At 39.1% G+C, this 14,650-nt stretch overlaps 1 protein-coding gene across 3 annotated transcripts in view; it reads left to right on the forward strand.

Annotated features, from left to right (window-relative positions):
- Positions 1-1,246: 1,246 nt before the first annotated feature.
- Positions 1,247-14,650, forward strand: part of pou6f2 (POU class 6 homeobox 2) — a 174,720-nt gene continuing 161,316 nt past the window's right edge. For all 3 annotated transcript variants that reach the window (XM_067434798.1, XM_067434801.1, XM_067434800.1), the window contains exon 1: positions 1,247-1,328. In XM_067434798.1, coding sequence (XP_067290899.1) covers positions 1,299-1,328 — 30 coding nt within the window. In that variant the 5' untranslated portion in view covers positions 1,247-1,298. The remainder of the gene's footprint in view (positions 1,329-14,650) is intronic.

Genomic DNA, 14,650 nt, shown 5'->3' on the forward strand with positions numbered 1-14,650 from the left:
GTGTATAATTTGTGTGGTTTTAGGGACTAAACTCACCTGAAACTAGTGAAAACAGCGTCTGAGGAAGTGCTGCTCGTTTGACTCCGAGTCCCCGTTTCCATGGCAACTCTGCTCCAGTGTGGTCTGAAGAACGCGATTCGAATATCCAACGCGCATGCGCATTAAAACGCCACAGTCACACATTATTTACATGATAAATAACCATCTAGATTTAAAACATTACATAAATAAAAATCTCATTGATATTAAATCATGAATTTAAAATTAATTTAGTCATATGAGCCATTCATAGGTGCACCCCTGCACTATAGATAGTGAGACAAAATGGCACTTTTATATATATTTTATATTAATGTATTTTGTATTATTATAGGAACACTCAACCTAATTATTTAATTTGAAAGTGTGATTGTTTTTCTATGCAAACGCTTTGCTTTGGTAATATAACAATATTAAGCCAATCTCTGTGTTTTTTCATTGAAAAGTGAAATTCCATTAAAATAAATCAGAATGTCCAATAGGATTCTAACAATCCAAGAAGATCCTAAAGGACAAAGTGAAATTCCATTAAAATAAATCAGAATGTCCTTTAGGATTCTAAGAATCCAATAAGATCCTACAGGACAAAGTGAAATTCCATTAAAATAAATCAGAATGTCCTAGGATTCTAACAATCCAAGAAGATCCTAAAGGACAAAGTGAAATTCCATTAAAATAAATCAGAATGTCCTTTAGGATTCTAACAATCCAATAAGATCCTATAGGACAAAGTGAAATTCCAATAGGATTTTTTGACAAGGGTATTCACAATTTGTACAGTGTCCCAACATTTTTGGAATCGGGTTTGTAGTTAACAATAATAATTTAATATATTGATTAATTTTTTACATCTCTACGTTTAATACATGCCACGTTTAGTGTGTTCCTGTATTGCTAGTGTTTTATAATCTTTTTGCGTTAAATGTCTGCCTGCTGCAGTAGAGTTGTTCGCATGCTGCATGTGAAGGTCGTTACTTCAGCGATTAGCATATGGCTTTTTATCAGTAGAAACCCTGGAGTATAAATGGAATGATTGTGCTTCCCCCCCTCATATCCCCCTGAGACAAGAGATTTATGCATTTTATTACTGGAAAAATTCCTCCCATGACGCAAATACCACCAATTTGCTCCATTGGAGGAATTGTTGGCCAGAGGCTAAAGACTACAGCCAGCAGAGGGAGCCATTTCCGCATGTTTTCAACTCGCGCGTGGGGGATGGGAGATCACACTCGCAGTCGCAGCTGCAACCTCAGGGATTCATGTTTAAACGGTGTGGCCCGCAGAGCAAAGTAAGTCTTTCAACTTCTCAAACTAATTCCTATGAAAGTTAAGCTTTCAAAGGCATGAACTGAAAACACAAACATGCGCTGTGAATCTATGCTGCGGACGCGTTTACCTCAGCTCTCATCACAAAGCTCATCCATGACTGTCAATATATCTGACTCCTGCAGCGTTTTGGGCTGTGAGACTCCCAAAGCGGCTAAATCACATATTGAACAGACACGTTCAGTTTTTAATTGTAGTGTCTTCTCTCTAACTGAACTGATTTTATGATAATGAACGCGGTCGCGGTGGGAAAGTGAAAGTGATTCAGTAATCTAGTAGCGGTGGCTTTGCGAGTGGCCTGTAGGGCAGCGAAGCATTCTAGGGAATTGTTGTCTTTCATCCCCATGAGACAAAAATATGTTTTCTGTCTTTTCTCAGTCTAGAAAGTATTTTTTTTTTAAGTATTTTTTTTTCTTCACATTTCTACTACATTAATGACACATAAATACAGATTCATCTTCCCCGCGCGCTGAAGTACTCCTATAATAAAGACCCCTTTTCATTGCTGGCAAATAATAGGACTGTTTTGAACGTTGTTTTAATTGTTTGTAGTTAAATATTCAAATAATCTAGTTTTCTTTTTTGTTCTCTGTGTTCCATAGTATAGCACTACTGTTTGAATGATCCAATGGGCTGCCTAAATGATTAAGACAAATTGAAAAACACCAAAGGGTCCGAATCAGTCTAATCAGTCATTGCTAGCTCTGATTCAAAACAAATGACAGAAAAACACAAACGTGACAGGATAGCTGAAATATTCAGAGGGAAAATGTTTCTAATAATAATAGTTACATTTATATAGTGCTTTTCTAGGCACTTAAAGTGCTTAACATATAAAAGGGGAATCTCCTCAACCACCACCAATGTGCAGCATCCATCTGGATGATGCGACAGCAGACATATTGAGCCAGAGTGCCCACCACACACCAGCTGAATGGTGGAGAGGAGACTGACTGATGAAGCCAATCAGTATATACTGATGATTAGTAAGCCATGATGGGGTGAGGCCAACAGGCAAATTTTGGCCAGGATGCCAGGGTTACACCCCTACTCTTTTATTTTATTTTATTTTTTAATGACCATAGAGAGTCAGGACCTCGGTTTAACGTCTAATCCGAAGGACGTTGCTTATTGACAGTTTTGTGTCCCCATCATTATTCTGGGGTGTAAGGACCCACACAGACCACAGGGTGATCACTCCCTGCTGGGCTCACTAACACCACTACCAGCAGCAACCTATTTTTTCCCAGGAGGCCTTCCGTCCAGGTACTGACCAGGCTCAACCCTGCTTAGCTTCAGTGGGAAAGCAGTCTTAGGCTTATAGGGTGATATAGCTGCTGGTTTCTCAGGCTGATATTTACCTCATTAAACAATGTTTCTTCTGTATAGATTGCTTTGTGGCAGGATCACACAATGTGAGTTTGTAGATCCATACTAAAATTGGCTTGGTAAATGATGCCCCCCTAAGAGATGATGCCTTTGTGATGTTGCTACGTTGTTCTGAGTGTGTTTAGTGTCTTGCTATGCTGTTGTTAGAATTTATCAGGTGATTGTTAAAATTGTTGCTACTAACCCAAATCAGAAGGGCCCACTTTCCAAGATATTTTGGTTCCTAGTATGCTTGCTACTAGGGCTGGGACAACGCGTCGACGTCATCGATGACGTCGACGCAAAAAATACGTCGACGCAAAATATGCGCGTCGATTCGTCAGACTCAAAATAAAGATGGCGGCGCCGGAGAGTAGTAGCAACCATAGATGTACATAATAAAGTATATTATGTAATTAAGTATATTATTTATTATGTATATCTATGGTAGCAACACGAGTGGCTCCTCAGACTTTCAGAAGTGCAAGGCTTGCGGGTTGGCCACAGTCTATGGGGTTGGCTCGCGGTGCGCACGGAGCATAACAGGCATGCGCGCACGCGTTTTGTTGTCACGGCTACATAAACAAATTTCTGCACACAGGAAGACAGATGTTTTGGTAATATTTGATGTATCACATATTTTGTATTAATCACAAAAACAAACGTTTGCATCAAGTGAAAGCATCGGACACATTGACGTTACCTACATAATAAGCTGTTTTAAATTTAAAATGTTCAATGTCTAATCGCGCTGATGTGACCGAGGGTATCCATCCTCTTAGTGAGCAGTTTCATCCCAGGACTATTCCGGTTTTAAACGGAGTATTGGCGCCCGTAATGCACTCTACATGTAACTTTTTTCACTGTCATGCCGCGGATGCGCGTGGCGTTTCTGTTGCGGATCAGCCACGGGGCTGCGTGGCGTTTTCTCTGCCTCTGCACACTAGAAGCGTGTCTGACGCGGCGCTGCTGCTGCTATTGATGCGGAGGGAAGCCCTAGTCCTAATGTTAAACATAAATAGCCCACTGATACAGCAAAGAAAACGTCGGGAGTAGCCACATATCTATGGTATTGACGGCAAAATAGGCTACAGAATATTTCGTTCTGTATTGACAGTTGCAATATTTCAAAATCGATAATTGACGTTTTTTATTATTACAATTAGGCCTATATATTTGCATTTATGTAAACCTACAGACTTTCAAACATGAAATTGTAATTTAATAATATGTATTCGTGTCAAAATGATATAAACATCTTTTCCTATTCTATTTTGCCTGGAGACGCTCCCAACACACGTGAAAAATGGGCGCTCTTCTATTTCCAGCATGCGCGCGTTTTCCGCGCGTCACAGTCAGTGTGCAAACTCCAACCTGTTAACATGTGAGCCGAAACAAAAACGGACACGCCACGCAGCCGAGACGCTCACGCTTGCAGTGTGTCCCCGGATTTGATTAACCAACTTGTTGATATTTAATCGATGGGCATAGCCTGTAGGCTGAGTTGCATACATAGAAAAATCGTATAATATGTTTCTTTGTTGTAGGTTAATACTTATTTATTTGTGTGTGTGTGTGTGTGTGTGTGTGTGTGTGTGTGTGTGTGTGTGTGTAGCCTACTTTATGTTTTCAAGGTTTTATTGAATGCATTGCTCTTGTATAGTCTTACTTTGGAATTTTAAGAGCAATAAACATATATTGCAATGTTAAGGAATTCGTTTTTTCATTCAGATAATTAAATCAACATGCATAAATTGCTATTAGGCAATTAATGGGGAGATAATCGGTAATTGAATCGAATCGTAACCGAATCGGACAGGAAAAATTAATCGTTAGATTAATCGATGCATCGAAAAAATAATCGCTAGATTAATCGTTTAGAAAATAATCGTTTATCCCAGCCCTACTTGCTACGATAGTCGGTGTTGCCCGTGTTATCGGTGTTCAGGCATAACACCAGTTACATCACTTGCCCACCGTGGCACTGCCTCCAGTGACGCTTTAATTTTTTTATAGTAATAAAATAATTTAGTTCAGTTGGAAAGCAGACAATACAAATAAAAACTGAACATGTCTGCGTAATAAAGCATGATCCACACCACAGACTAGCAGCAGGAGTCAGAGATGTCATTCATCATGAGAGCGAGGAGCTGACTGAGATGATCGCGGAAGATTTGGTTTCAAAGTGACATGTAAAAGCGCCTATTTAAGGGAGTTTGTCATTGTACTGCTTTGTTGTGATTTTCATTAAGAATAATAGGCTAATGATCCATAATTCAAGCAACCTGCCCCTGCCCACAGCCTCACAGAGAACACACTTACATTTTAGGTTCTTTCACTGTAAAAAATTATTTAGAAAAAAAGTTACCTGGTTGCCTTAAAATTTTGAGTTCATTGAAATTGAAATTTTGAGTTAATACAATGAACATTTTTTTGAGATTCGACAATCTTTATTAAAATATTATTAAAAGATTTTGTAAGCATATTGGGTAATTGTGTGTGTTTTATTTCTGATGATGCAGTGAAACATGCCAAATAGTGCTATTTTCATGATTTATCAAATTTTTATGTGGTTCAGATACAAAAATATTTTGAGTTTCTATTTATTAAACAAATTTCCTTCATTGTATCAACTCAAATTTTTAATTTCAATAAACTCAATATTTTAAGGCAACCAGGTTACTTACTTTTTTAAGTTAAACCAACAAAAAACAACCAACATTTTTTACAGTGTTGAGATGAAAGCTTTAGGAATTAATTGAAACCAATCGCTTAGCTCCTCTGCCTTGTGAATGCCTGAGCTGCATTTAACTTTTGGTTTAGATAAAAGTAGTGATTTAAAAGCCCCAGTTGGTGATGCCGGTATTCCCGGTGTTGTCACACATTGGTTAAACGGTAGGAAAATGTCCTCACCTTCACATCCCTAGTTACTAGATATGGCTTTCATGGCTTTTCAATGTTCAGTGTAAGTATGTTTTTATTTTTTTATTAAACCATAAGTTGATTATGAAAAGCTTATTAATGATGATAAGCTTATTTAGATAAGTAGCAGCACATACACCACATTATTTAAGGAATAATTTCCATAATACAAATTATTTATGTGCCAAAAATGTTATATTAATAAGGCAACAATGCAATAATGATTATCATTATTGATTAGTCAGGTCTGCCCTCCATGGATGGAGAACTTCCACCAGCTGACAGCTTTGACAGATTGTGTGCGTCTGTGTCCTTAGCACAAAACATTACAGATTATGCTTATTTGTAAATGTTAATAATTAATGTGAATATTGCCATTTTGCATGAAAGAGCAACCTGGCACTCCACTGAATGAACTCCAGCCCGCCTCAGACAAAATGCCGTAGAGAAGGAGACAATTAATAATCAGTGCAAAAACATTAATTTAGCTGAAATACCTGGAAATAAATTTAGGTTGAAAAGTTAAAGGTCCCGTTCTTCGTGTGTTTTCGAAGCTTTGATTATGTTTACAGTGTGCAATTATACATGAGTTCATGTATTCATGTAGGGCTGGGCGATATGGCCAAAATTTCATATCCCGATATAGCTCATTTGATATCCCGATAACGATATACATAACGATATAGCAACCTTTCTATTAATTCAGTTTATGAATAGTCTATACAAAATTGCAATGTGGAAATGCAGTTTGAAATTATATACAAAACAAATAAAGGTAGTATGGACTACATTTTTATTTTATTTAGAACCTTTTTTTAAAGCAAGACTCTTAGTAAAGTTAACACCTGCCTAGGGATGTTAACCGATGAACGTTTGACCGATGGCTGACCGTATCAACGTTAACCGATCAAAGTTGTATGTTAAAATAAATAAAAAAGTGATCTCTAAATTAGGCTATTATAGACAGTGGACTAAACGCTACTACAGTTGGCCGTCTCATTCCAAAATCTTTTTGTGTGATTGAACATATCCCTCGCACTCAATTTTTCATAACTCGCCTGTTTGTACTTAATAAACCAATAAAAACATTTGGCGCGAGGTCACAGCGTTTGGGTTTGCGCGCTCACAAGGTTTGCAAAAAGTAAACACTCGAGGTTAGAGCCAGGGCAGACGACAGGATGAAGCGTGCATTTCGCTTAAGATGGGCTTACATTTGGAAATATATTACACATAAGGTGTTGATCGTCTTTCTTTATTATTGTTAGCAGTAACGTTACCTCAAACTAAAGCGGCGTCTCTTCGGAGCTGTCATTTTCTTAAATGAGCCGCGGCAATGATTCAAATGAGCTTCTAAGGCTGGACAAACGCCTTTATTTTCAACGCGATCACCTTGTACCCAAACCATTTCGAAACTAAGGAGCCATTTGTCCTCTGATTACAAACAAGCTCCTCTGCGGCGCGTTTGCGGGACTCGTGTTTCGCGCTGTGGGGGATTTTAAAAAAGTGATGTGAGTGGAAGGGAGGCTGCAGCGCGTGTGTGTGTGTGAGTGAGAGAGCGAGAGAGAGACAGAGGGAGCGCGTTTATGTATTGCATGGGCATGCCATGGCGTGAGGTGCATCTTGACGTAAAATTCTGCCATAAACGCCTTATCGTGGCGTAAGCGATAGAGCCTTATATAAAACGATAGACATTTTCTATCGTCCAGACGATATATTTCGTCATATCGCCCAGCCCTATATTCATGTATCTCGAACTCAGCGTAAAATCCAGGTCTGGTGATCTCTCGTCCTTTATTGGTGTCGCTTGTCCTTATATGCTTCCGAGCTCCCTCATGGGAGGACTCGAGACCTGTGTGGCTCACAGGTGGCGCTCAAAAACCACTCTTCCGTTCCGATTAGAACATCAAACAGGTTCTCCCCACTCAGTGACGCACCCACTGAGGATCCTGTTGAAAGTGCCCTAGTTATTGGCGATTCTATTACACGGAATGTGAAAATAGAGACACCAGCCACCATAGTCACATGTTTACCGGGAGCCAGAGCGCCTGACATCAAAGCAAATTTAAAAGTGCTGGCTAAAGCTAATCGTAAATTCTCTAAGATTATTATTCACGTTGGCACTAATGATGTTCGACTTCGCCAGTCGGAGATCACCAAAATTAACATTAAAGAGGTGTGTAAACTCGCAAGTACGATGTCAAGAGCCGTATATTTCTCTGGTCCTCTCCCCGCGAAAAGGAGTGATGAAATAGTTAGCAGATTATCATCACTCAATGGCTGGTTGTCTAAGTGGTGTCTGCAAAATAACATAGGGTTCATAGACAATTGGAAAAGTTTTTGGGGCAGACCTGACCTGTTGAAGATGGACGGCATTCATCCCTCCTGGGCTGGTGCTGCTCTTCTCTCTAGTAATTTGGCACATAGTCTTAGAGCTAAACCTTGACTCACTGGGGCCCAGGTCAGGAAGCAGACAAACTGGCTAAACCAACCGTCTGCTAGCTGTCTCACGTCACCAAAGTCAGCTAAATCCCAGCACATAGAGACTCTTTCACCTAGATATTATCATATAGAGACTGTGTCTGTTCCCCGAATTAGTAAATACAAAAAACCATCAAAACCATTCAACAGTAAAAATTTAATTGATGTCCAACAAATAAACAACAGATATAATACGGATGAACAATTGATAAAGCTTGGGTTGCTGAATATTCGATCCCTTTCGCCAAAAACGCTTGTTGTCAATGATATGATTATAGATCATAACTTAGATGTGCTGTGTTTGACAGAAACCTGGCTAAAACCTGACGATTACATTACTTTAAATGAGTGCACCCCCCGAGATTATTGTTACAAACATGAGCCACGTCTGAAAGGTAAAGGGGGAGGTGTGGCTGTAATTTATAATAATATTTTCAGTATTACTCAGAAGTCTAGTTTCAAATATAATTCCTTTGAAGTTTTGGTGCTTTATGTAACACTGTGTAGTGTAAATGATAAATCCCGTCTGACATTTGTGTTGGCTACTGTCTACAGGCCACCAGGGCACAATACAGACTTTATCAAAGAATTTGCTGGTTTTGTATCGGAGTTAGTATTAGCTGTAGATAAAGTACTAATTGTTGGGGATTTTAATATCCACGTAGACAATGAAAAAGACGCATTGGGATATGCATTTAGAGACATTCTAAACTCTATTGGAGTTAGACAACACGTATCAGGACCCACTCATCGCCTTAATCATACTTTAGATCTAATAATGTCACATGGAATAAATGTTGATACTGTTAAAATTCTGCAGCAGAGCGATGACATCTCAGATCATTACCTAATATCATGTATACTTAATTTACCTAAGGCTGCAAAGCCATCCCCTCGCTTCAAATATGGCAGGACGATAACCGCTGCGACTAAAGATTGCTTTGTACATAATCTTCCTCATCAGTTCCATCTCCTCAGCATTACAGATAGCCAAGATGAACTTGATGCTGCAACCGAAACTATTGACTCTCTCCTTACTAGCACTTTAGACATAGTTGCTCCCCGGCGCTTAAAGAAGATTAAAGCAAATAATCCAACGCCGTGGTACAACGAGCACACTCGGGCCCTTAAAACAGCAGCCAGGAAAATGGAGCGCAGCTGGAAGAAAACAAAACTAGAGGTTTTTCGCAATTTGTGGAAAGAGAGCATGATTGCATACAGAAAGGCCATAAAAACTGCTAGATCTGCTTATTTCTCATCTCTTTTAGAAGAAAACAAACACAACCCTAAGTATTTATTCGATACAGTGGCTAAATTATCAAAAAATAAAGCTTCAGCTTCTGATGTTTGTAAACAACACAGCAGTAATGACTTTATGAACTTCTTTACTAGTAAGATTGATAATATTAGGAATAAAATTATAACCATGCAGCCGTCTATTACAGTATCACTTCAGACAGAGCGCTGTAGTGTCACTGAGGAAAAATTACACTCATTCACTGCTATAGGAGGAGAAGAACTGGCTAAACTTGTAAAATCATCAAAATCAACAACATGTATGCTTGACCCTATACCGACTAGGCTATTAAAAGAGATACTTCCAGAGGTCATAGATCCTCTGCTTAATATCATTAATTCATCTTTGACATTAGGATATGTACCGAAAACTTTTAAGTTGGCTATAATTAAACCACTTATTAAAAAAACGCAACTTGATCCTAATGAATTAGTCAATTACAGGCCAATCTCGAATCTACCCTTTCTGTCAAAAATACTAGAAAAGGCCGTGTCTTCACAATTATGTTCTTTTTTAGAAAGAAATGGTATATGTGAGGATTTCCAGTCAGGATTTAGACCATATCATAGCACTGAGACTGCTCTAATTAGAGTTACAAATGATTTACTCTTATCATCTGATCGTGGTTGTATCTCTCTATTAGTGTTACTCGATCTTAGCGCTGCATTTGATACTATCGATCACAATATTCTTCTGAATAGAATCGAAAATTATGTTGGCGTTAGTGGAACTGCTTTGGCATGGTTTAAATCGTACTTATCTGACCGTTATCAGTTTGTAGCAGTAAATGAAGAGATGTCACACCGATCACAAGTTCAGTATGGGGTACCGCAAGGCTCAGTGTTAGGACCGTTGCTTTTCACCCTGTATATGCTACCACTGGGAGATATCATTAAGAAGCATGGCGTTAGTTTTCATTGTTATGCTGACGATACTCAGCTCTATATTTCCTCACGCCCTGACGAAACCTACCAATTCACAAGATTAACAGAATGCATAGCTGATATAAAAAATTGGATGAATAGTAATTTTCTGCAACTTAATTCAGATAAAACTGAATTTTTAATTATTGGACAGAAAAGCTCCACAAGTAGTAACCGAGAATACTGTCTAACACTTGATGACTGCTCTGTCAAGCCCTCGTCGTCAGTGAGGAACCTGGGTGTGCTCTTTGATACCAATCTTTCATTTGAAAGCCACGTTTCTAGCATCTGTAAAACCGCATTCTATCATCTTAAAAATATATCTAAATTACGGCACATGCTTTCAATGCCAAATGCTGAACAGTTAGTACATGCGTTCATGAGCTCAAGGCTAGATTATTGTAATGCTCTACTGGGTGGTTGCCCTGCTCGCTTAATAAACAAACTCCAGCTAGTCCAAAATGCAGCAGCTAGAGTTCTTACTAGAACCAGGAAGTATGATCATATTAGTCCAGTTCTGTCAACACTGCACTGGCTCCCTATTAAACATCGCATACATTTTAAAATCTTGCTTATTACTTACAAAGCACTAAATAGTTTAGCTCCCCGGTACATAAGCGAGCTCTTAACGCATTATACCCCATCACGTCGATTGCGGTCTCTAAACTCTGGCCAGTTGATAATACCTAGAATATCTAAATCAACTGCAGGCGGTCGATCATTTTCCTATTTAGCTCCTAAATTGTGGAATAGTCTTCCTAGCATTGTTCGGGAAGCAGACACACTCTGTCAGTTTAAATCTAGACTAAAAACACATCTCTTTACTATGGCATACACATAGAACATTTTTAACTTTCATTATTCAATTCAATTGACTGATTGTTAGGCTGCATTAACTAGGTCAGCCGGAACCGGGAACACTTCCCATAACACCTGATGTACTCGTTACATCATAAAAAGAGTGGCATCTACGCTAATGTTAGTCTCTCTGTTTATCCCGAGGTTTATCCCGGATCTGGGCCCTGTCCGGATCGGATGGTGGACCTGCCTGGACATGACCAACGCATCCTGGAGTGTCTGCTGACATGCTCAAAACCCGTCTTCGGCGCAATAATTCCGATCTTTCATGTATTCATACTCTTGTGTAATTGACGCCCCATCCTAAATAAATCTGTCTCTTCCGTGATACCCTGAAAATTTTGAATAATCCGATCTAATATGATTTCCGACCTGTAAGGTTGTCAGAGTAATAATCTTACACGGTGTGTTAATAGGCCAGAGGAGAACTGGCACCCCGACTGAGTCTGGTTTCTCCCAAGGTTTATTTTTCTCCATCACCCCCTGATGGAGTTTTGGTTCCTTGCCACTGTCGCCTTTGGCTTGGCTTGCTCAGTTGGGGACACTAAAAATATGATTAAAGTTATTCAACTTATTATACAAATAAAATCTATGAATTAGGTCTTATTTAATTCTATAAACTATAATACTGATCTGCCAACATTGTCGCTATATGATAAATTAAAATAAGCTGATAACATCACTGTTTTCTCCAGTACGGCTGTACAGCCAAATCTAATTTTGTCGCAATATTATCCTGTTTGACACTGTGAAGCTGCTTTGACACAATCGTGATTGTAAAAGCGCTATATAAATAAAGTTGATTGATTGATTGATTTGCCATCATGCCTCGGTATCTCTCTCTCCTCCACCTCACCACAGAATTGCACATATTTTTCATCCGCACTTCTACCCGCCCGCACGGAATTAATTAATAATTAATTATCCGCCCGCATCCCCGCCCGTGTATTTTATAAATGTCACAATCCACCCGTTTTAGCCACTTTTATGCCCGCGGGTACTCGACCCGTTGCAGGACTCTACTGCTAGCGGCCATGGGAAACACAAACACACACACACCAGGCATGTTCTATCTAATACATCGACACTGCGCAGACCAACCAGAATTATTATACCGCATTCACAGTAATTTGTACAGACGGTGAATGCAAACGAGCAGCAGCTTTTAGCTCCATTAGCTGCTATTTAAAAAATGGCGGATCTCAAGTTCATCTTGCTGAGCCTGCCCCCAGCGCCTGACGTAATCGGTTCTTACTTCTAGCCCAGCAATGTTTTGGTGCTACTTAAGAACCACTTTTCCTGGCTCGGAGCTGGTGCTTTGGGTGTGGAAACACAAAGAACCAATTTGAAACTAGGCTCTGGCTCCGATTTAGCACCAGCACTGCATTGGTGGAAAAGGGGTAAAAGAGACTGGAGAGAAGCACTGGCTCAGGTGTTTCATTGGAGTCTGAGGGAGTATGAACATGAAGTCTTGATAGGCCATCAACATGCACATTTTTAGGGGTGCCCTAGAATTAAAAATTTTATCAACCTTTCCATAGTTAAATAATAAGAGTTCAGTACATGGACATCACATACTGTAAGTCATAAACACTATTACCTCCTCCTTCATATGTAAATCCTGTGCATGAAAAACACCCCAGAAAAATAGGTGAATCTCAACATAACACCAACTGTGATGTAATCGTTGGGCTCATTATCAGGGCTCTACGCTAACTTTTTTCTTTTTAGGAGCACAGTCAAAAATGTAGGATCACTTTCTAATCCATCAAATGCATTCCAATAATAACTTTCCGATTACAGGACGATATGTGTCCCTTTAAATTAATGTCCAGGGGCATTTTTACCTAGCCTGGTTTTACCAGACTCTCGTACATTTCATTTGTACATAGAGTCTGGCCACTCTCCATTGACAAGGCTTTATTTCTGCGAAGGCAGGCACCCTGTTGAGGTTTAAAACTATTGGATCTGCCCTGAGCTACTCTGGATCTGCCATAACCAATCGTTAACGTTTGGTCGTGATGTATGTCATGCGCCCTTCGCCTGTTTCACTCATGGAAATCCGACAAAATAAAAGTGCACATGTGCAGGCCACCTCAGTAATAAAACTATAGGATAAAACCTAAAACTCGTGCATTTGGATTGTGATTTATTCACGCCACGGTGGACAGGAGTTTTTTTTATCGGGAACGTGCCGCTCACGTGGTCCGTAACATGATTGTATGCTAGAAATAAAATGTCATATGCTTGGTATGATAATAAATGCTGCTATAAATAACGGACCAATTCAAATGTTTAAGTGCTTTTATTTTAATTTGTTTTAGCGGTGATGAAATATATTGTTCTTCAAAAAACTTGCCAGCATTTTAAGGAAATACAAGTCTATAAATGCATCCTAATAACAGCAAAGCAACCGTATGGTGTTCTGCAGTGGTCAAAAATGATTACAAACAGTGAATTTTGAAGTGATATATTGTATAAAACTCAGAGATGTGGATTCGGACAGCTATTACATCAACACAACCTTGCGTTTGTCAAAAGCAGTCTTTAACTCGGCCGGGGATTTTTCCGCGGGTGGTGAGAGATGGACGGCAATCAAATAACTGACCAGTCCCTGTAACTTAAATGATGGCAATACCTTCCAACCCCACGAGAAACAGTTACCGTCCGAATAGCTTCAGCCAACTCCTTCATCACTAACGAAGCGATCTGGAAAATCAAACTTTTCCCGAATTTACCCTGTTGGAGGGCCACCAACAAACCCCAGCAAAGACTATTATTGCTCGGGGCTTTAACTTCTGGAAATTCGGCAGCGGTGCCACAATGCAATGAATGGTTTAGTTTGCATCTTTCTCCGCCGCCATTACTGAACTACATCTCAAACTAGCGCTCGACATCAACGTCATCGTTCTCAGCCACTCCTCTTTTCGCTGATTGGACCGGTAAAAATTTGTTCGGAGAAAACCTAAGACTACACAGCAGTCCCAGACGTAGTACTGAAGGAAAATGAAAATTGAGCGGAAGTAGGAGGGCAGAGCCAGGCTAATTTTTACCATTATAAGAGCAATGTTTTCTAATCTTATTAAATGTATGCATCTTTTCTAAAATTAAAATAGAAAAGTTGTTTTTAAAATGTTAATTTAAACACTAAATTCAGTTGGAACAATTTGACACAATCTGACTGTTTCCAATCAAATGAGATATGCATCAAAATATCTATCTTTGTACTGCAGAAGTGGCACAGAAGCTCTATCTGAAGTGGGATTTAGACACATTTACAAGTGTAAATAATGTTGTGTAAATATTTTACATATACGTTTTTTAAATTTAGAAATATGTACAAATTAAACTTTAAAAGTTTAATATTTTAAAATAAAAAGTACATGTAAAGTATAAATATGAAGAAAGAAAAAAACGCCAGTAGGTGGCGGGAATTCAT

Source organism: Pseudorasbora parva, chromosome 24 (assembly GCF_024679245.1).
Source record: "Pseudorasbora parva isolate DD20220531a chromosome 24, ASM2467924v1, whole genome shotgun sequence".
Classification (NCBI taxonomy): domain Eukaryota; kingdom Metazoa; phylum Chordata; class Actinopteri; order Cypriniformes; family Gobionidae; genus Pseudorasbora; species Pseudorasbora parva.